General features: G+C 43.7%; 1 protein-coding gene across 1 annotated transcript in view; it reads right to left on the minus strand.

Annotated features, from left to right (window-relative positions):
* The window catches only part of ZSWIM2 (zinc finger SWIM-type containing 2), a 1,244,853-nt gene that overhangs the window by 37,906 nt on the left and 1,185,743 nt on the right, over positions 1-21,204 (minus strand). The window contains exon 12 of the mRNA XM_044075126.1: positions 13,737-13,885. Within this exon, the coding sequence (XP_043931061.1) occupies positions 13,737-13,885 (149 nt within the window). The remainder of the gene's footprint in view (positions 1-13,736; positions 13,886-21,204) is intronic.

The following is a 21,204-nucleotide window of genomic DNA, read 5'->3' on the forward strand; positions in this document are numbered from 1 at the left end:
CACCAGAATTTAAGCCAATTATTAAAGCTGATCATCTTATCACTGTATTGTGGCATCATTCTAGGTGAAGGTAGGATACTGCTCAAGGTCAGGGTCATACCTGCCTGGGCTACATAATCAGAGAGCTCCTCAATGTCTCTTTTCATGTAGTCCAAGGAGGTACGTCTCAGGTCGTTGACACCAGCGTGGACAATGACTGAGTCGTACTTGTACCTGCTGTTGAGAGACCTGAGTGCTTGTGTTATGTGGCGGATTCTAGCGCCCGACAGGCAGCTTACTTGTGGCAACAGGTGTAAGTGTAGGACTGCCATACACATGGTTCTGGGTTCTAATACAGGATATTGCAGACATTTTTACTGCTGCTACACTTCTCATTATATTCACTCTTCATTATAACACTTTAGATACTGGAGTTGATATGAATTATATGTATGAGGGATGAGACACCATTATTGTGTTTTCAGATGTATGACTGAGGGTATACTGTCTACTATATTTCTGTAAGAACAATTCTGCTATCTGGACTTGCATGGCCTAGACAATTAACTAAGACACAAACACAACTGGATCTATATCCAGTAACCTTGTCAGGGCACAAACACATACATGTGTAACAGCTGAAACTGTCACCTGTAATTATGTATGATTCATGACTATATCTGAGCAGCATTTCTTCAGTGGCAAAGACGGAACATCAACACTGTGGAAGAAAATGTTTTGCCCCTTACACCTAGGGTTGAATCCCACACTGTAAAAGCAAATTTTCCTCAGTATATAAAGACAAAAATATGTTAGGTCATTACATTTATGCCCCCAGTGCATACCTGCAAACCTAATTCACATAACAATTACTTTCCAATTTCCAGGCTACATCAGTAGACACTCCTCAAACTAAGGCCAAGTTCCAGATTAACCTTCCAACTTCAATTATTTAATTCCTCCCTGTTTGGCACTGCTGCTAATTACTTAACATCATCCAAACACAGTTGGCATCATTGCTCATCTTTGCGCACTACCAGTAAACTCAATAACTGGGATTGGTTGGAAAGCATCAGTTTCCATTGCTCTATTTCGGCTGGTAGACATGGCTGGCATTGAAAAGGAAGGTGCACACTTTAGGGTAGAGAAGTGGGGTGTCCAGGATATTTACTGGACTCCTGGTAAAGAACCACAGCCAAAGATTTCTGCAGGGGGACTATTCCGGCTCCCAGTACAAGTCTAAGGTGTGGAACAGTTTGGCCCAGACTACATCCAGTGCCACTGGTATCCCTCACAATGTAGGCATTGTTTTAATGACATTCACAGGAGAAAAAGGGATACTCACAACCATTGGTTGCAGGAATTTGAGAATGCGGACATCCCACAGCTGTGTAAGTATGACAATAAGAGAGTACTTGTAAGACTAGAAAGCTAAATATAAGCAAGACTAGTATGCATAATGCTCTTCTGTTCTTTTCTGTTCATTCCCCAGCTCCCACCAAATGTGAGTTCAATTGACAGACTCACATTGCTTGATTAGAGAGATTGAGGGAAGCAAGTGGTATGTATGCAGCAAAGAGAAATGTTATTGTAGCATTAAAAGATAGTTTTTTTGGTCTTTTATATAAGATTTGTATCAAATTCGGCATGCATATCCCAACCGTAAAACCAAGTATTCATGCATTAGTCTGTAGCACAAACCAAGTGTAAGAGTCCAAGAGTGTAGTCAGAGGTTGTGGGTTCAAATACTATGATTCCCAACTATACAATACTCTTATTTCTTCAATAATATTTACATTAAATTAAAAACTATATACTAGTGTAACAAATGCCCTGCTGTAAACTGTAATCTGAATAACTGGAACACACATAAGTGCAATATATCCACATTTCAAGGATTACTTTCCACAATCTGTAGTACAGTGTGTATCTGTTAGGCCGTCTACTTAAATGTAATACTTAAGATAAAAGAGTTATAAAATTGTGTTACTGCAATGTATGTCACATATGATGGTACTAATTTTATCTCTTTTTTCTCTCATCCCAATCCTCGTCTTTCTTATTTTCTATTATGTGTCATGAAAATGTCTCCATGTCATCCATGAGTACCACATCATTAAACAGAACACAGGACAGCCACAGTGGATCAGCCTGCCCCTGCGCTCCACCAGCTCCAGCACTGATGCCCAGCATGTCTAGAAACCAACCTGACAGCACTGCCTCTGCTGCCCCTGCACTACCTGTGCCCTTAGATAGTACTGCCTGGAAACTGGTGCAGTGGTACCTTCCAGGAGCAGTGGCGGAGATGGTTATTTCATCACTCACAGGGAGTTGGCAGGGATGGTGCATAGGGTCGTGTACCACAACACTGGTGTATGCCTATGCCAGATGGAGAGGTTGTTCTCCTTCATAGTCCATAGGAGGAAGAGACATCAAGCATTCCAGCCACAAGTGAAGTAAGGTTACACTGATGACAGTCCAGTGGGTGAGGACTCGATTCTCAGTCTCCAAGCTTGATGTCCATGAGCCCGTGCTGTCCCCTCCCTCAGCCTCAATCATGTCTCTGTCTCTGTCACTTGTCTTGTCTGTTTGCATTTGCTTCCTCACCTACCCAACTTACCTGACCCAGACATACCTATCTTCCTTACCCAGCCGTCCTCTCTTACTGAATTAAAAAAATGGGTAGCTGTCCTACAAAAAAAAAAGTCCCAAACATAGCTCTCCATTTTCCACGTGTATTCTTGACACTTGATTTGGTCCAAATGGCTATACAACATGATTGTGCTGTTATCACCCCTTCTTGTGGAGGTAACCGTCCAAATTCACTTAATATTCTGCACATATTTTCAGTTTACACTGTTAAAGAAGTGGATAGCTGTGGTTCTTTCCAACCTCCCTCCTGTACATTCCTGTATTGTTTTCCCTTTGTTCTTCCCCCTGCTTGGTCCCCATTTCACTGTTTTCCTATCTACCCCATTTTAACACCTATAATCTGGTCAAAAAAACACACATAAGTAGCAGAAAAGGCAATGGATCCCTTCACTTTTTGGCCTCTATGTTTGTGCAGGGTTTTGCATCGCGCACCAATGCACAGTGATGGTGAGCGGCAGTACAATGCTGCAGTTATCTCTGCATAATACCGCTTAACCCTGCTGTCCTATGCCAACACAGCAACATGTACTATGAAGAATTCCTGTCACTGTATTACCATTGTTTATTTAAAAGTCTTTAAAAGTATTAGATACACCTGGATTCTAGCCCAATATCATCTGGGCTCAAAAAGAAATCTGCCAATGCATTCACACCTGCTGCCACAAAGTCGGTTAAGGAGCAGGTGTGTTTCATAGACTCAATACTAACTCTGAGACTTTTCACAATGCAGCTCACGTTTGTGCACTGCATAACTACAGGCAAATGTGGAAAGTATTGAAAATGTGTATCTTGCATGTGCAAACACTTTGCCAACTGTCACACTAACCCGCTGCTTGCAGCACTATGGAAAAGTAAATATTATTATCTATTACTCCTCTTTACTGTCCATTTCCTGTCTATGACATGACATTACATGTGGAAACATAACAAACTGAAGGCCCTATCTAACAATATTTCACATATTTACAATACATCCATGTGTTGCCTCCCTCAAGCACTGCAACCCTGGTGTCTCAGTACTTTTCCCACATATATATCATCTACACTACAGACATTAATATCAAATGTTGTGTGATATGCAAAGCACATCAATCTGGTAACATGCAGAACTAGAAATATTCACCCATAAGCCTAAAAAGCCCTATCTTCAAGGCTAGGGAAGGGATCAGCATAGACCTTATCCACAGGGACATAGGTGACCATCAACACACTTGACCCAACACATTTTGGTTTTGTCAAGAGTAGATCTTGCTTATTAAACACTCTGGACTTCTTTGATAATGACCCTAAAGACCTGGATGAGGGATAACATGACATATCGCTATATTGATTTACCCGAGGCCTTTGACACTATCCCCCATTCAGGTATCATAGAGAAACTCTCCCATCTGGGGATTAACCCATACATTACTAGATGGATAGCTAACTGGCTCACTGACAGAAAGTACACTGTCAAAGTTGGGGACTGTATCTCCACCACTAGACCACTTACCAGTGGAATACCATAAGGATCTATGCTGGGCCCTCAACTGTTTAGAAAATTTCTCTGAAGTCCACGTAAAGGTAGATGACCTGTGGATTACCATGTTTACAGATGACTGTCAACTGGCTGCAGTATATAGAGTCCCCCACCTATGTTAACATATTACAGAAGGGGCTGACACAGACAAATGATTGGTGCCAAACTCACAAATTGAACCTTAAAGTAAAAAATGTCTCATTGCCACCTTTAGCAATGAAGTACCACTGCTAATTATGATATACATAGCACCACTCTAAGCTCAAACACAGTGTTGCAAAACTTGGGAACACATGTTGACAGCAATCTTGCTTCAATCACTATGTGTCCATAGTGGTGAGACACACATTCTACATTGTGCACTTCATAAATAAGGCCATCACATCCATGACTATGGAGGCCACAGCTCTGCTGTACTCTACCCTTATCAGACCACTAATTGAGTACAATGCTTTCTTATGTCTGTACCTCACCAGACACTTGCAGCAAATGGAGAAAACACAGAGGTTTGTGACTGAGAGAATCCAGGGCCTCCAAAACATAACAAACATGGAAAGACTAAAAGTCCTGTCACTGTACTCGGTGTCATGCAGGCTGCTGAGAGGTGGCCTGTGCCTGGCCTACAGAGCAGTCTCAGACCCTGCCCTACTGGAAATGCTGAACATCTGAAAATCAAATGAGACAAGAATAATGTGCTCCAAGGGATGTCAACCTAGCCTGTGACATAAAAAGAACATGCTGGGAGACAGATATATCTCCCAGCAATTGCCACTCCTGTGTAATAGACTTCCACTACATGTGAGGCAGTCCTCCTCAATGACCTTATTCAAGCTCAACTTTGACAACTGGATGGGTGATAGTAAATTCACCTCTGGGCTGGCACCTATGTCCCTCATGGACAGGGCCAGTCGGTGCTGATCACAAAATATCTCGACTATCAATGACCACCTAACTATGCTCAATAAGGGTACTTGTGTTTTTACATATCTATGCTTGTAAACACCCTAGGACTATTAGGCTAGTAACCTCCTATGAAGCTATGAACCTATGCAGGCCTCCCAACATCTTCTCTCCAGCATGCCCTGCTGATGTCATCCACTATAAGTTGACCTGCAGTCTTGTAAAAGTTAGAGTTTTGCTGTGGCGCTTGGGTAAAGCACTGAGTTCTGTAGTCTGTGTACTTAGATAGGTAGGGGTTCTGTTCTTACTGCAGTCAACTGGGAGCATGTGTGTCTGTGTGTCTAGCCTAGCCTGAACAGCAGAAGTGTGTATCCTGTGTGTTTGTGCTCTCTTGACATTAGAGAGCATTTGTACACCAACATGTGGGACACTGTTATTACCATATTCTCCTCAATAGACATTGCTGATGTCATCAGCTATGAAGTGTTGTCTGAGACACTCCAAGTCAGACTTGAGCTATGGAACTTGTCTTAAATACAGAGGTCTGCAGTCTGTATACTTAGGTAAGGGTTTTATTCCCACTGCAGACAACTGGTGGTGTGTGTCTGTTTATGCTCTTGCCATTACAGATCATTTACACAACTTCAGTGCAGAAAGACAGGAATGGGATTTCACAATACTCTGCACTGTAGATATACTGTCTTGGACTGTGTTTGGACAATATACTTAACATTCATACCGCTCATCTCTCCAGATTTTCACAATGTCTAGATGTGCGCCTTATCAAATTTGTGGTTTTCTGCCATATCACTGGGATGATCTCAGGACTGATGTGACTCAATAATTACATACATTTGAGTTTCAGACTTCAAATCCGTCAGAACATGTATCTTAACACAAACCCCTGGTTATTCTACTACATTTCTATAGGACAAATATGTCCCTATTGTTGGGTCACTGTCCCCCAATTATGTTTCCCTTTGTCCAGATGTCTTGCATTACGAGACTTGGAGCTCTCTGTAAAGCCTGGTGATGACTGGCATTCTATGCAAAACTGCGGACCTTCAGTGCTCTGATTTAAAGAGGAGTGTTATCCATGTTCGCTTCCACCTCGTTTATTTACGTTTAAATGTGGTGTGTAACATGAATATGCAATGAGTGCTGCTTCTCATTGCACGTCACCGTGCACACATGTAAACTCCCTACACAGAGTTTACTGAATCCCACTGTCCGTATTTCTTCACGAATTATCCCTCATCAAAGCATAAAAAAGATGACATATAGCCCTTAGTAAAGAAAAAGTCTGATTACTTGAACTTTTTGAATCAGCAGAAAACAGTGACTACAGAAGTCATTTTCAGAGCAGCAGAAAGTAGTTAAAAGACTTTATTTTAAAACATAATATTCTGAATCCATAAAGTTTGTTATGAGAAACAGATCATGGGGCAGGGGCATACTGCTCTGTCTCTTTTGTACAGTGGGGAATGGGCACTGCAGTCAATGCCTAAGTGTAATTAACAGAACATGCAGCAGTCAGGCAGGCATCCATTTTGTTAAGTATCTCAATGCAAGAGTTTGAAACAGAAACATGTGCAAAGCAACTATTTAGAAATTGAAAAAAAGAAGTTATGTCTCACCATAACGTTCCATCTGTGTTGCTGATTCTTCCATTCATCACTGATGGTGTTTGGTTCTGAGCCCTCGGAACCGAGTCGGTCTATTACCAAGCTCACACCAGCCAGAAAACTCTCTAGCTAAGATTCTACCCAGAATGCCCTTCTCCCTTTTACCTCAGATCGAGTTTGCTCAAGTTAGACAAGTAAAGCAGAGGCCACTTCTGCGCAAATACCCTAAGAATCCACTTAGACCCAAAGCATCCTCCAGGAGCCTTTGGTGGGGGAAGAAAGGTGGGATGTGATGAATGGAAGAAGATCAACAACACAGATGGAACGTTATGGTAAGACATAACTTCTTTATCTGATATTGTTAATCTTCTTCCCATTCATCACTGAGGGGACAGAATCCCAAGCTACCTTGAAGTCCATGGGCAGCTCTTATGGAAGAACGTTCCTGAGCACCATTGAGCCAAAGGCAGCTCTCCCTTTAGAGACCACATCCAATTTGTAATGACTGATGAAAGTGTGGGATTTAGCCCAAGTGGCGGCTGCACAAATGTCATCCATAGAAGCCCTGGAATGGAAAACTACAGATGTTGCCATGGATCTAGTGGAAGGGGCTTTAACCTGAGGCATACGTTCTTTTGTGAGAGAGTAAATGAAGTGTATGCTATGCAGTCCCTTAGCCATTTTGATAACATGACCCTGGAGACAGAATCAGCCATTCTAGGCCCAGAAAAATAAATGAAAACTGGTCAGACCTACGCTTAGATTTGGTCCTGTCTAAATGAAATCTCAGTTGTCTGTGTACATTTAGGGAATGTAGGCAGTGCTCCCCTTTATTAGAAATATTTGGGAAGAATACTGGTAGGTCAATGGACTGGTTAATGGAAAAATCAGAAACAACTTTGGGGAGAAAGGATGGATTCGTCCAGAGTGATACTCTGTCCTTGTGGAAGACCAGATAAGGTCTTTTGATGCATAATGCCTGCAGTTCCGAAACCCGTCTGATTGACGTAATGGCTACTAAGAACAAGGACTTCCAGGATAAGAATTTTAGGTCACACTTTGCTGCAGGTTCAAAAGGGGGGGGGGGTTGAGTAAAAGACCGAAGGGCTAACATGAGGATCCAAGGTTCTAAAGGCTGTCTGACTGGAGGCCTGATGTGAGAGGTTCCCTTGAGAAAGGCTTTACACAGACGTAAGGAAATGAGAGGAGTACCATCTAGCCCATTGTGGAAGTTTGAAAACACTGCCAGATGTACTTGTATGGTAGAGGCAGAGGCTCCATCATCAAAAAACTTACACAGGTATCTCAGAACTGCAGTCACAGAAGCTGAGTAGGGATCTAGCATGTTATCCTTTGACCAGGTAGATAACCTTTTCCATTTATCCTGCCTAATATACCCTTCTGGTGGATGGTTTATGAGAGGCCAGAATGATGTCCCAAATAGGTGAGGTGAGATTAGATTAGCTTGCCTGGCAACTAACGACAGTGGAGAAACCAAGCTGTCAGCTTGAGACTGGACAGATTTGGGTGGCTCAACCCTTGGGAGTAAGTAATTAGATCTGGAAGAGGGTCCAGAATCCACGGCAGGTATACTAGGTGAGCGTGAAGGAAGGGGAACCAAACTTGTCAAGGCCAGAAGGGGGATATGAGGATCACTTTGCATCTCAACCAAACAGCTTTCTTTAAGGACTGTGGAATCAGTGGGATGGGGGGATAAGCATAAAGGAGTCCCGTGGGCCAATCGTGAATCAGAGCATCCCTCCGGGATTCCCCCTCTGGGGGAAGTAGGGCAAAATAGCTGCTGCACTTGCTGTATGATGGAGAGGCAAAACAGTTGCAGCAAGGCTGGCCCCAATGGCTGAAGATTTCTGCTGCCACCTTGGAATTGAAGGACCACTCGTGAGGCAAGAGGATGCATCTCCTTGTCCTCAATTACATTGGAGCTTCCCCCGGATATACGTTGCTATCAGAAAGCAGTTGGAAGCTATCACCCACTGCCAAATTCTCATGGCCTCTCTACACAGGGGGTAGGACTTGGTTCCTCTTTGCTTGTTGATATACCAGACTACTGAGATATTGTCTGACTTGAATTGCAATTGTCCCAGAAGGAAGAACCAGGTGAAATGCCTGCAACGTTAATGGCACTGCTCTCAGTTCTAGAACACTAATATGCAGGTTGGCCTCTAATGTGGACCATGCACCTTGGACTGTCTTTCCCTGGAAATGCCCCTCCCCCCAATCAGGGAAGCATCCGTGGTTACAATGGCCTTGGGCTGAGGAGGTTGGAATGGACGGTTCCAAAGTTCTGTGTCTGGTCTCATCCACCAAAGAAGATCCTGCTTACAGGAGTTGGTTATGTGTATCTGGAAACATAGGGGGTGATGGTTTGGGAACCACTGAGAAAGAAGAAGCCACTGAAGAATATACATGTGCAGTTTCGCAAGAGGTACTATCAGGATCAAAGTTGCCATGGATCATAGGGCCTGAAGAACCTCTCTTGCTGAGACTTTGGTTTGACAGCGTATCACCCAGAGCTGAAGCCTTAATCTCTAGTGTCTGTGAGCTGGGAGCGACACTAGACAGGATCAGGTGTTAAAAACTGCTCCAATTAATTCTATCTGCTGTGTAGGAGCAAGGTGGGACTTCTCCCATTGCACTGTTGTCCCCAAAATTTTTGCCAGAGATAGTGTGTAATGCAGGGTTGTTACCAGAAGACACTTGGTGGGGGCGGTGAGGAGCCAATCGTCCAAATATGGAAACACCCAGAATCCTTGCAGTCTCACGTGAGCTGTGACTACTGCCATGCACTTCGTGAACACTCTGGAGGCTGTAGAGAGATCAAACGGCAGGACACAAAACTGGTAATTATTGGCTCCTAGCCAGAAGCGAAGCAGACTCCTGGAGCATTTGTCCATTTTGATGTGGTAACATGCATCCCAGAGATTTATCAAGCACATCCAATCACCTTTCCTTAGAAAAGGAAGAATGGTCTGAACTGTGACCATCCAGAATTTTGTTTGGGTGACAGACTTGTTCAAGGTGCTGAGATTCTGGATGGGTCTCTGGTCCCCTGTCTTTTTTGGCACTAAAAAGAATTGTGAGTAAAATCCGGATCAGCATTGGTCTGGTGGGACTGGTTGGATGACTCTTTCTTGACACAGCTTTCTTATTTCTGAAGCTGCCTCTTCCCTCTGACTGGGTGGAATGTCGGGAAGCTTTATTGGAAGTGGGTAAGAAAAGTGGGGAAAGGTGTAACCTCTGGTAATTACACTCTGCACCCAATGATTGGTGGTAAGAGAGTGCCAGGCAGCTTGGTGCAGCGAGAAATAACCCCTGACTGCTTCCAGAGGCAAGCAATCGGGCTGCTCTTCAGGAGCGCTGGTAAGGGTGCCCAGAGAAGGAGTCCATGAAGCCTTGTTTATGAGGACCCCCTCTGCCCCTATATGGGCATCTTCCAGAATTGTTGCCCCCTCTGCCCCTATATGGCCATCTTCCGGAATTGTTATCCCCTCTGCCCCTATATGGGCATCTTCCGTAATTGTTACCCCCTCTGCCCCTATATGGGCATCTTCCAGAATTGTTACTCCCTCTGTCCCTGGGTGTATCATCACCACGTGTAGCATGGAAAGGACCCTGAACTTTTTTGTGCCACATTTTCCCACTTCTCTCATTCCTGGAAAAGGATCATTGGGGGTTGGAAAACCATAGGTCCATGGCAGACATGGTCTTGCCTTCTTGCTCGCACCTGGCTAGCATGTCCTTCACCTTGGAGCCAAAAAGGGATGATGCTTCGATGAGCATTCAAAAAGGAAGACTTGAAGGGATTTGCAAGGTCACAAATGTGCATCCAGGCATGACGCCTCATAACTATGCCCAAACCCACAGCTCTAGCCGCCCCTTCAGTTGCATGCAATAGCAACCTCATGGACGAGTTGGAGATTGATTCCAGGGTTGCGAGCTGCGAGGTAACTTTGTCATGTACCTCATCAGACAGCTGTCCTGAGTGTGTTCCAGAGAGTTTGGAGATCAAGTCTCTTTGGAGCCTCATAAAATGTGCCAATAGTTCAGGGACCATATGGCAAAGGTCGCTGATGCAAAGACTCACTTCCCAAGTCTGTTCACAGCCCGGAACTCCTTGTTGGGTGGGTGGACTGCAGGACTCTCTTCAGCCAGGTCCTTTTTTCGTGACCACAGCCACCACCATAGCATCGACTGGTAAATCTCTGGACCAGTGTGGCAGGACTCTCTTCAGCCAGGTCCTTTTTTGTGGCCACCACCACCACCATAACGTCAACTGGTAAATCTCTGGACCAGTGTGGGTTCTCCTCAGGAGGAGAAAGAATTTTGTCAGGTTTCCAAGGAATTGCCTCAATAGTCAGTGTTCTTCCATGCATGTTGCACTATGAGCTGGACAAGCTTGTCAGCAGGTGGGGTCATCCAAGAGGTAGATGCCCAGGTATGGAAAGCCTGCAGGAACATGGACTCCTCAGATGAAGGGTTGGAGGGCTTCCAGTCACCTCTCTGCTTCAGCATTTCAAGGATGTCTGAGAAGGAGACATGATCAGGAGGTGACCATGGGGGACCCTTCACCATCATCATAATCCATGTCTTCTTTTAGAGACTCCTTGGGCGAGTCTATGTGCTTTCTCTTGCATGATCTCTTCTGAGGAGGCTCCTCAGTGAGGGCCTCTGAGGAGGCTCCTCAGTGAGGGCCTCTGAGGAGGACTCTGAAGAATGGATACCCTAAACAGGGGGTTCCTGTGGCTTCCCTGCCCGGTGTCCTGGGGAGGTGGCCTGTAACAGCTGTAGCTCAGGGGAGGAAAATTGGGGTTCCGACGTTGACAGAATGCTTCCAGAAGCAATTGCCCACTACATCGCACGGAAGGCAGGTCCACTCAAAGAGGGATGAGAGCCCGGAACCGAGAAGGACAATCTCGGGACCGGGGTCACACCCTGCTCTGCTGAACCCGCTCCCATGGATGAAGCCTCAAGCAGGATCAGTGCAGATGAAACTATCGGCACCGAGGATGGAACCAAAGAAACACACGGAACCATGCCCTGAACCGAGGAGCTCGTCGCCCAATCCCGAGATTGAGGAAGGCCTGGTTCCACAGGAACCAAGGGCCAAAGGGTCTGACCCGGAGCCTGAGTGAGGTACACTAAAGGCACTGAAGTGGTGGGTTCTGAGAAGGACATCAGAGCAGAAGGCTTCGGAACTGGAATGGTCGAAGGAGGAGAACAGGATGGAGTTTGTGGAAAAACCAACCTAAGTCCTGGAGATGGGTGGGCCTTTGAAGGTGTAGGCATCCCCCTGGCTGCCAGCAGCTGGTCCACAAGATGCACCACATCAAGTTCTGACAGGCTCCTGGTGGATCTAGTAGATACTCCGGACGGTGAGTCAGGTCGATTGATGAATGGGCTATACACTTGCCCCAGGAATGGATCTATGGATGGAGAGTATCGGGTCTGTGGTGTAAGATCTGCTGGCACCGGTGTTTCAAGTTTAGTGACCAGAATCAATGGAGTCAAATCCAGTTTTGCTGACATACAGCTCAGTGCTGAATGGGCACTCTGAGCCAAAATGGGAGCTTCCAACACTGTAGCAGGGATAGGCATCGAAGGCGTGCACGGTGCTGAAGTGGCCACAAGTGCCGAAGTCCTAGTAGGTGTGGTGAGGGCTATAGTCAGTGCCATAGGCAGTATTGGAGCCGAAGCTGGCGCCAGTATCATAACTGTTGAAGTACTAGGAGCGGACAAGGACGGTGCCGATGAGGCAGATTTATGCTCCGAGGATAACTTTTGAAATTTAGGTTTCAAAAACTTACCTGATCACCTGAGGGTGACGAGGGTACTGAATGGGATCTTTTTTCATCTTTCATAGGAGGGGTTGAGACCTCCATCACAGAAATGGCCTCTGAAAAGGGAGACTTAAATAACCCTTTCAGAATTCTTTCAGAATTAATTTATTTTTGTGCTCGTTCAGAGTGCGTTGACTGAAACTTTGATAAATGCCACAGGAAAGTTGCACAGAAAGATGGGACACTCTCAAACAATATATACAATCATCGTGAGAGTCACTATTTGGTAGCTTGCTATTACACAAAGTACAGTGCTTGAAACCCGATGTACCCTTCTTATCCGACATCTTGAAAAGGGAAAACAACAGTCTAACACTTCGGAAACAACAAACAAGTCTATTTTACTGAGTCAAAGGGACATTCACACACAGCAGTATATATATATATATATATATATATATATATATATATATATATATATATATATATATATATATCAACAACCTTATATTGAACCCACTAACAAGTCAACAAGTCTGGAGAAGGAGAGAGGAATACCAGCTATGATATTCAAGAAATACCACAAGGGTAAGGAGAGAAGGCCATACCAGCAATGGTACTTGAAAGTTTACCAACAGGTAGTAAAGGGAGGAAAGATGTCAAGATCTGACTGTAATTTAGCACAAAAAGGACTATCGCTCACAAATAGAAGAAATTTAAATGAGATTTCCACACAAAATATCAAAAAAGCTTTCACTTAGTTGAGAGCTCGGCTGAAGCGCAGCTTTACGGCTATGCGGCAAGTGAGATCTGAGGTAACAAGTAGAAGGGCATTCTGGGTAGAATCTTAGCTCAAGAATTTTGTTGGCTGGAGCGAGCTTGGTAATAGGCCAACTCAGTTCCAAGGGCTCAGAAGCTAACCCCATCAGTGATGAATGGGAAGAAGATTAACAACATCAGATATAACATCTTTCTGTCATCATCCTAGTAGCTGTTTACCACTCTAGTCTGTTCAGGCAGAACTGCTTTTAAAAATATTCTAACAGCCACTATGCAAATAAGTAACTGATCAAAAACACTAATTTGTCATTTGCTAACTGGCAGACATCTGCCAGTACTTTAGTTTTCATTGCCAGTATGAAATATTAAAATGTTAATTGGAATTTTGTCTTGAATAAATTCACCAGTCTACACACTGTCAGAAAAGATTAAGAATGAAATATCTATTACATTACTTACCACTTCCTACATATTTTTACTTACCTTATGATTGCATGGTAAATATCTCACACTCTGACTAATGTTGAAAATACTCAAGCACATCCTGCATTGATAACCTGGTAAGAGCAGTTTGCTCCCTTGTCTAACAATCATAAAAGGTAAAGCCTTGACAATATGTTTTGGGACAACATCTGATTTGGAAAAACTACTAAAAAAAAAGAACAGAAAAAATGTTAAGTTTGGTAACATGTTTTTTTGGAAGTAAACAAAACTGACAAATAGTTCACATCCTCTATGATTATAAAATGGTAAAAACAGTACATGTGCATCCTAGAAAAGCATAGTCATGGGAAAGGTGGGGTTGATAGGACTCTAGCCCTGAACATTAGTCTGCAGGGAGGTGGCAGCCAGTGGTAGGGGAAAATAAATAAAATGATATAAAAACACACTTGCTTACTGCTTCACTTCTGGCTACACAGGAGAAGGCTATACGTATACACATACGCATACGGATCCTCTTCAGTATATCAAACTCCCAGAACAACAAAAATGAATGCCAGGAAAAGAACCAGTCGACCACCAGGACAAAACAACAAACAGCAAAACAAAAAAAAATCTAAGTGGGGGGGGGCTTGGCTTCACCCCCCCCCCCCACCCCCCAACTAAATATACCAACTCTGAGATTGCACTACAGTGGAGCAAGGGCAAGGTTCACCGTGGTGCCCAAGTGGTTACTTTACACTTTGAAAAAGGACCAGCACTGCAGTAAACCAAGTCCGTGGATAAGAAGTACTTAAATAACAAAAAAACACAAACCTCAGACTATGGCAAAGCCCAAAAGTAGACTTTATTCCAACAAAGTAAAATGCAGCAAAGCTTTCAGGTTAGCAAAAACCCTTTCTCAGTGCTTCAAAGTATCCTAGTAGCTCTCCATTTTATAAACCTCATACAGTCATGTGACAAAGCCCAAGTCTGATTTAAAGCAACAGTGTTACAAGTCAGCATGTTAAAACCTTAAAATAATTATGAAGAATAAATACATCGAACCATGATTCATGAGATCAAAAATATTCATAACTACATAAACAAATCACTAAAATATAGAAATATATATAAAAATTATATTAAAAATGCTGAAAAACTTGTAAAATATTATGTCAATGTAAGCTCCTCTGTTTTTCTCTTAGAACAGGTTTGATGCTAGCATGAGCATTCAAACCTGGTTCTACGTTGGCTTGTAACCGTAAAATCCAACTAAGCTCACATTTCTAACTTATTTATGTCACCACCTCTCAAATTCTTATATATAATCTTGATGACCCTAAAGATAAATTTATGTTCAGCCCCTTTGTACATCATATGAGCAGCACTCTGAAGTACATAGAAAAGTTTCTACTAATGCTTTGGCAAAGCATATCATGGCCAAAGGGCTGACCATGAATTTGGCTTTAGGGTCATCCAGATTATATATAAGAATTTGAGAGGTGGGGACATAAATAATAAGTTAGAAATATGTGAGCTAAATTGGATTTTACGATTACAAGCTGATGTAGAACCAGGTCTGAATGCTCATGCTAGCATCAAACCTGTTCTAAGGAAAAAAACAAAACAAAAACAGATGGGATTGACTGGTAAAGCCCTCCTGGAGAAAAGAAGTACAGCCTGAGATGGGGTACTGCAAAGGTATGAATGGTCATAATAGTCAGTTGCCTTGGAACATCTATGAGTCCATGATTCTATGAATAAGATCTGTACTGATAATGACTGAAGCCATAAAATGAAAATATTCTTTTTTTTTTTTTTTGGGGGGGGGGGGCTATGCCAAATCTGAGTAGGATTTTAAAGAGCAAAGGCACCACATTGTTAACAAAGGCCTGTATAATCAAAGCTAGTTTTTTCCCCAGTTGTAACATGCACCTGGAAAAACTGCTAGGCTATGCACCAAATAGATACTTTTTAATTCTTGTGTTGGATACTTTGGGAACTAATAGATACTTAAAGACATTAATGCTGTTCAGTGGAAGGCTGATAGTAAAATTAAAACTCAAGACACTTTAGGACCATAACGCAAATAAAGAATCCACTAAAGAAGACACTGATGCTGGTGAAGATCAAAGGTAGAAGAAGCAGAGGAAGCAAAGGATACAATGTATTGACAGCACTACTGAAGTAATGAATATGAGTTATATATGCAGTTCTTCAGAGACGGGCCTTACATGTTAAAGTCCTTTAGGTCATTTGACTACATGACTAAACAACAATAGAGAACTTAATTATTAGTTATGTACTCACCACAACTTGGCATCTGTGCTGTCCACTTTCAGTCTTCCTCACCAATGGGTTTGGATTCGATCCTCTGATCCAACTCGGCTGCATACAATAGACTTTGGATCCAGCTTTTGAGCTCCTCCCTCTAACCAATACCTCAGATCACATTTGCTGCCTAATCTCCCATTTTATAACAACAATATACATAGACAGAATAAAGTCAGGACTCAAACCTGGAAATGAATAGTTCCAATACTGTCTAACAGGTACTTCCAGGAGTGACAAGGATGTGGGATGGATGGGAGGAAAGGTGATGAAGAATGAAAATGGACAACACAGATGCCAAGTTATGGTGAGTACATAACTAATAAATCTGATGTCCTTTTCATTCTTCCTCACCAAATGGACAGAGTCCCCAGCTACATAACCTTCAGAAGCCCTTCATCGAAGAAGCAGCCAGAGCACTGTCAAACCAAAAGATGCCCTGCTTCTAGAAATTATGTCCATTTTATAATGTGTAACAAAGGTACGAGTCTACGACCAAGTAGCTGTAGCACAAATGTCATCAATGGCAGTTCTTGACCAAAAGGGAGATGAAGTAGTCATGGACTGAGTAGAATGAGCTCAAGGAGGTTGTGGAAAATTTAGTCCTTTTTAAAAATAAATCACTGAAATGCAATCAGTAATCCACTTAGCTAGGGTAACTTCAGCTATTGCCTGCCCCAAGTGATTTGGGAAGAAAGATACAGAGTTGATCAGACTTCATGTACTGTTTTGTTCTGTGGAGATAAGAAATGTAGTTGACTGTGCATATCAAGGAGATGAAGCATGTATTCCCCCTTATTTGCAATATTTGGAAAGAAGACTGGTAATTGTATGTACTGGTTGATATTTCAGATACCACCTTAAGAAGAAAGAAGGATTATTGCACAGAGACACCCTGTCTTTATCAAAAATAATATAAACAGGCTTCACTGATAAGGCCTGGAGCTCAGAAATTCTTTTTGCTGAAGTAATAGCTGCTAAGAAGATTGTTTTCCAAGAAAGGTACTTCAGGTTACATTTGACTGCCAGTTCAAAGGTTTTTTGAGTTAAACCCTGAAGGATGACAGTAAGGTCCCAAGAAGGAGAAGGGTCCTTCACTGGGGTTCTAAGGAGAAAAATGCCTTTCATGAAGGCCCTACACAATTCTGATGAAGCCAGAGAAAAGGATATGTTTCCAGAATGGAAATGTGAAATTGCTGCCTACTGAAGTTTAATTGTAGAAAAACAAGCTCCTTCTTTAAAAAGAGTTGTTAGAAAAAGAAAAAAAATAGCTGAAGTTGGTGCTGAAAAAGGGCTGATATTCTGGTTAGAGGCCCAAATAGAAAATTATTTCCATTTGCTTCTCTAGACTTTCTTGGCATAAGCTTTCTGGGAGGCCAAGATAATATTGTGAACTGGAAGTGGAGAAACCATGTGGTTAGCTTGAGGACTTGGAGATTGGGGTGATGAATTCTCGATGGGTGAGACAGGAGATCCTGGGTTGGTTCCACTATCCATGGAGGATATTGCAAGTGAGACTGTAGGAAGGGGAACCGTACCTGCCAAGGCAAGAAGGGGGCAATAGGCATGATTGAGCTGTTCAGTCTGCATGCTTTCTGTATGCTTTCTGTAAGACCTATGGAATCAGAGGAAGAGGAGGGTTGGCATGCAGGAGACCCAGGGGCCAATTGTGAATCAGAGCATCTCTCGATTACTCCGCCATCAGGGGGATCAGAGTTAGGTACTTGTTGCACTTGTTGTTGTGGGATGAGGCAAACAGGTTGCAGCAAGGCTGGCCCCTGCGGCTGAAGATCATATTCTCTACTGATTGATTGAGAAACCTCTCGTGAGGCATCCAAATGGATCTGCTGAGCCTGTATGTTAGTGCGTGGTTTTCCCTGGGATGTGCGTTGAAATGAGACAGAGATGTGAAGTGATTGCCCATTCCCAAACCCTCATGGCCTCCCTGCATAGTGGATAAGATCGGGTTCCTCCTTGCTTGTTAATGTACCAGACTACCGACATGTTGTCTGTTTGAACTGCAATAGTCCCCAAAGGGAGAACATCTTGAAATGCTTGCAGCAGTAGAAGGATTGCTTTCATCTCTAGGATGCTGATATGCAACTTGGTCTCCAGGGGGGACTACATGCCTTGGATCATCTTTCCCAAGAAATGCCCCCACCCCCACCACAGTTGGGAAGCATCCAAGGTCATTTTGGAAACTGGGGATGGAAGGGCAAACAGTATGCCCAGAAACAGGTCATCAGACCAAATCCACCAATGAACTTGATGTTTGCAGACTGGAGTGAGTCTTCTAGGAAAGGATAGGGGCTAATAAAGCATGGACCACTGTACTGCTAAGGTCCATTGAAGAATATGCATAAAGAATCATGCTAGAGGGATGAGAAGTATGGCAGCTGACATAAACCCCCAGAGCTCTTAGCGCTAATCTTGCCGGAGGAGACGTGTGCAAGAGTATAGACCAAACCTGATGTCTCAAAGATATGATACAATGGGAAGATAAGGAAGCCACCTGAACTGTACTATTCAAAAGAGTCCCTATGAAATCCAGGGTCTGAACTGGGACTAGGTTTGACTTGACATGGTTTATTAAGATGCCTAAGTGTTGGAAACCTGGAGCAAGTAGTATATGGCTTGTAAAAGTTGATACTTGGATGGGATGATGAGATGCCAGTCATCAAGATATGGAAACACCTGGAATCCCTTGAGTCTCAAATGAGCTGCAATGACTGCCATGCATTTGGAAAACACCCTGGGGCTGTGGTGAGTCCAAAGGGCAGCGCTCTGAATTGGGAATGGCTGGTTCCCAGCCAAAAGCACAGAGGTCTCCTGGATCACCTGTCTATTTTTATATAATGGTACGCATCCTGGACATCTATAGAACATATCCAATCATCCTTGCACAGAAGAGGTGAGATGGACATAAACCATGACCATATGGAACTTCATCTTATTTACATACTGGTTCATCTTGCTTAGATCCAAAATGGGTCTTTGGTCCCCTGCTTTCTTTGGCACTAAAAAGAAGTGTAAGTTCTGAATCCTATCTGGTCGGATGGGACCTCTTGCATAACTCTTTTTTTGTAGCAGTTTTTGAATTTCTTGTGCTGCATCCTTCCTCTGACTAGGTGGAACATTGACAAGTTTCCTCTTTTGAATAGGAGGAGAAAGGGAAAATAGTAAGTAGTAACCACTGGATATGATTCTTAGCATCCATGAATCTTCTGTGATATCTGTCCAGGGGTTTAGGTGCAAAGAAAAATGACCCCAACTGCCTCCAGAGTTGGACAGTCAGGCAGAGCTTCAGAAGTGCTGATAGGGCTTATTGGAAAAGGAATCTCTAAAGCCCTAGTTCTGTGGGCCCCCTCTGCCTCTAGGGTGACATCTACCATTGAAATTTCCTCCTCTGCCTCTGGAAGAATTATCCCCACATGAATCCTGGAAAGGTCCCTGAGATTTTTAGAACCACATCATCTTACTACCTCTCTGGTTTCTAGAGAAGACCCATTGAGGGGCAGAAAACTTGATTCCTAACACAGACAGAGTCTTTCTCTCTTATTCTCTGCAGGTAAGCATGTCTTTAACTGATGGCCAGAACACGGAAGTGCCATCAAAGGGGGTACTGACAAAGGACATCTTGAAGGGCTCTGCAAAATTGCATAGCCACATCCAGGCACATCTTATGGCTATACCTGAACCGGCTGTTCATGAGGTACTTCCCACTGTAAGGGAGATCAGCCTCACTGATGCATTTGAAATGGACAGGAGAGTGGCCAGTTGAGAGGAAGTCTTCTTGAAATCCTTAGCAGACATGGACTCCAAGAGAGTATTCGATAACTCCTTGGTCAAATCTCTCTGTAGCTGAATGAAATGTGCCAAGTAGTTTAGAGACCTCAGCATGAAAGTAGCTGAGGAGAACACTCACTTTCCAGATCTGTACATTGCTCTGGACTCCCTGTCAGCAGACGGACAAAAGAGCTCTGGTCAGCTTGCTCTTTCTTGGTGGCTGCTGCCACCATCATAATACAAACAGTGACTCCCTTGGTCCAGTGGGGTTTATGAACAGCAGGGGCCAAATATTTGTCCAGGTGCCTGGAAATAGGTTCAACAGTGTCCAGATCCTTCAAAGCCCAGTGAGAGACCAAGTCAATTAGTTCATCTGCCGGGGGTGTGTCACCCAAGATGTAGATGGTCCAGAACTGAAAGCCTCCAGAAATACTGATTCTTCAAGAGAAGGAGTCTGGGCAGACCAGCCATCCTTCTGTTTGAGGGTCTCAAGGATAGCTCCAAGAAGAGGTCATCAGGTGGTGATCTGGGGAATCCCTGTCCCTCATCAAAATCAGTGTCTTCTGTGAGAGACTCCATGCACAAGTCTACGTGTCTCCTCTTATATGTACTCTTCTGAGGAACCTCCTCAGTGGGGTGTTTGGGAGAGGTATCAGGAAAGGAGGGAAATTACTCTAGAGGAACTGTCTGGAGATTTCCTGGAACTGGCTGTCCCTGTGGGATAGGTATGATTGGCGGAATCAAAAATGGGAGATGGGTAGGAGCTGAGACAAAAGAAAACAGTTCCCTGTGAAGACATAAAGCCCTTTCCACCACCTTGAAGGCTGAAGGACCATGGGAAACCTCCCCCCTCCTTGGATCCAAAGCCTTCGAGGAAGGTCAGTCGGGGCCACCCCCAGATCTGAGGCTTAAGGGAAGAATCGGATCTGAGCTGTCCAGGGCCAAGACTCTGAGAGGAATGGATGGATCTGACAAAATTGGATCCAAACCCAACCCCTCAGACCCAGCACTGTCTTCTCAGATCAGAGACCTGCTCTGATAACAATTTATCGGAGCAGAAATGATCAGGGACACAGTCTGAATTGAGGAAGGTACCTTCCTTGGATCCGACGTTGAACCTCTTGGATATATCATACCCTGGGACTCCAAAATCATTGGTCAGATTGAAAAAGGAGAGAGAATGGACTTACGTGCACTCACAGATCCGGGAGGGGACAAAGCTGGCAGGACCACCATCTGGATCTCAGCCCTCTGAAACTTCCATATCATCTGATCCACATCCACCTCTGACTAACTCCTAGAAGACCTGGATGATGCTGTAGATGTGGGTCTGCAGTGTTTCTTCAGAGTCTGGAAAATTTGGTCTGGTAATGAAGGAGATACCAGCTTAATGGTATACTCTGGAGTATGG

Source organism: Protopterus annectens, chromosome 6.part0 (assembly GCF_019279795.1).
Source record: "Protopterus annectens isolate FY-2018-M chromosome 6.part0, PAN1.0, whole genome shotgun sequence".
Lineage (NCBI taxonomy): Eukaryota > Metazoa > Chordata > Ceratodontiformes > Protopteridae > Protopterus > Protopterus annectens.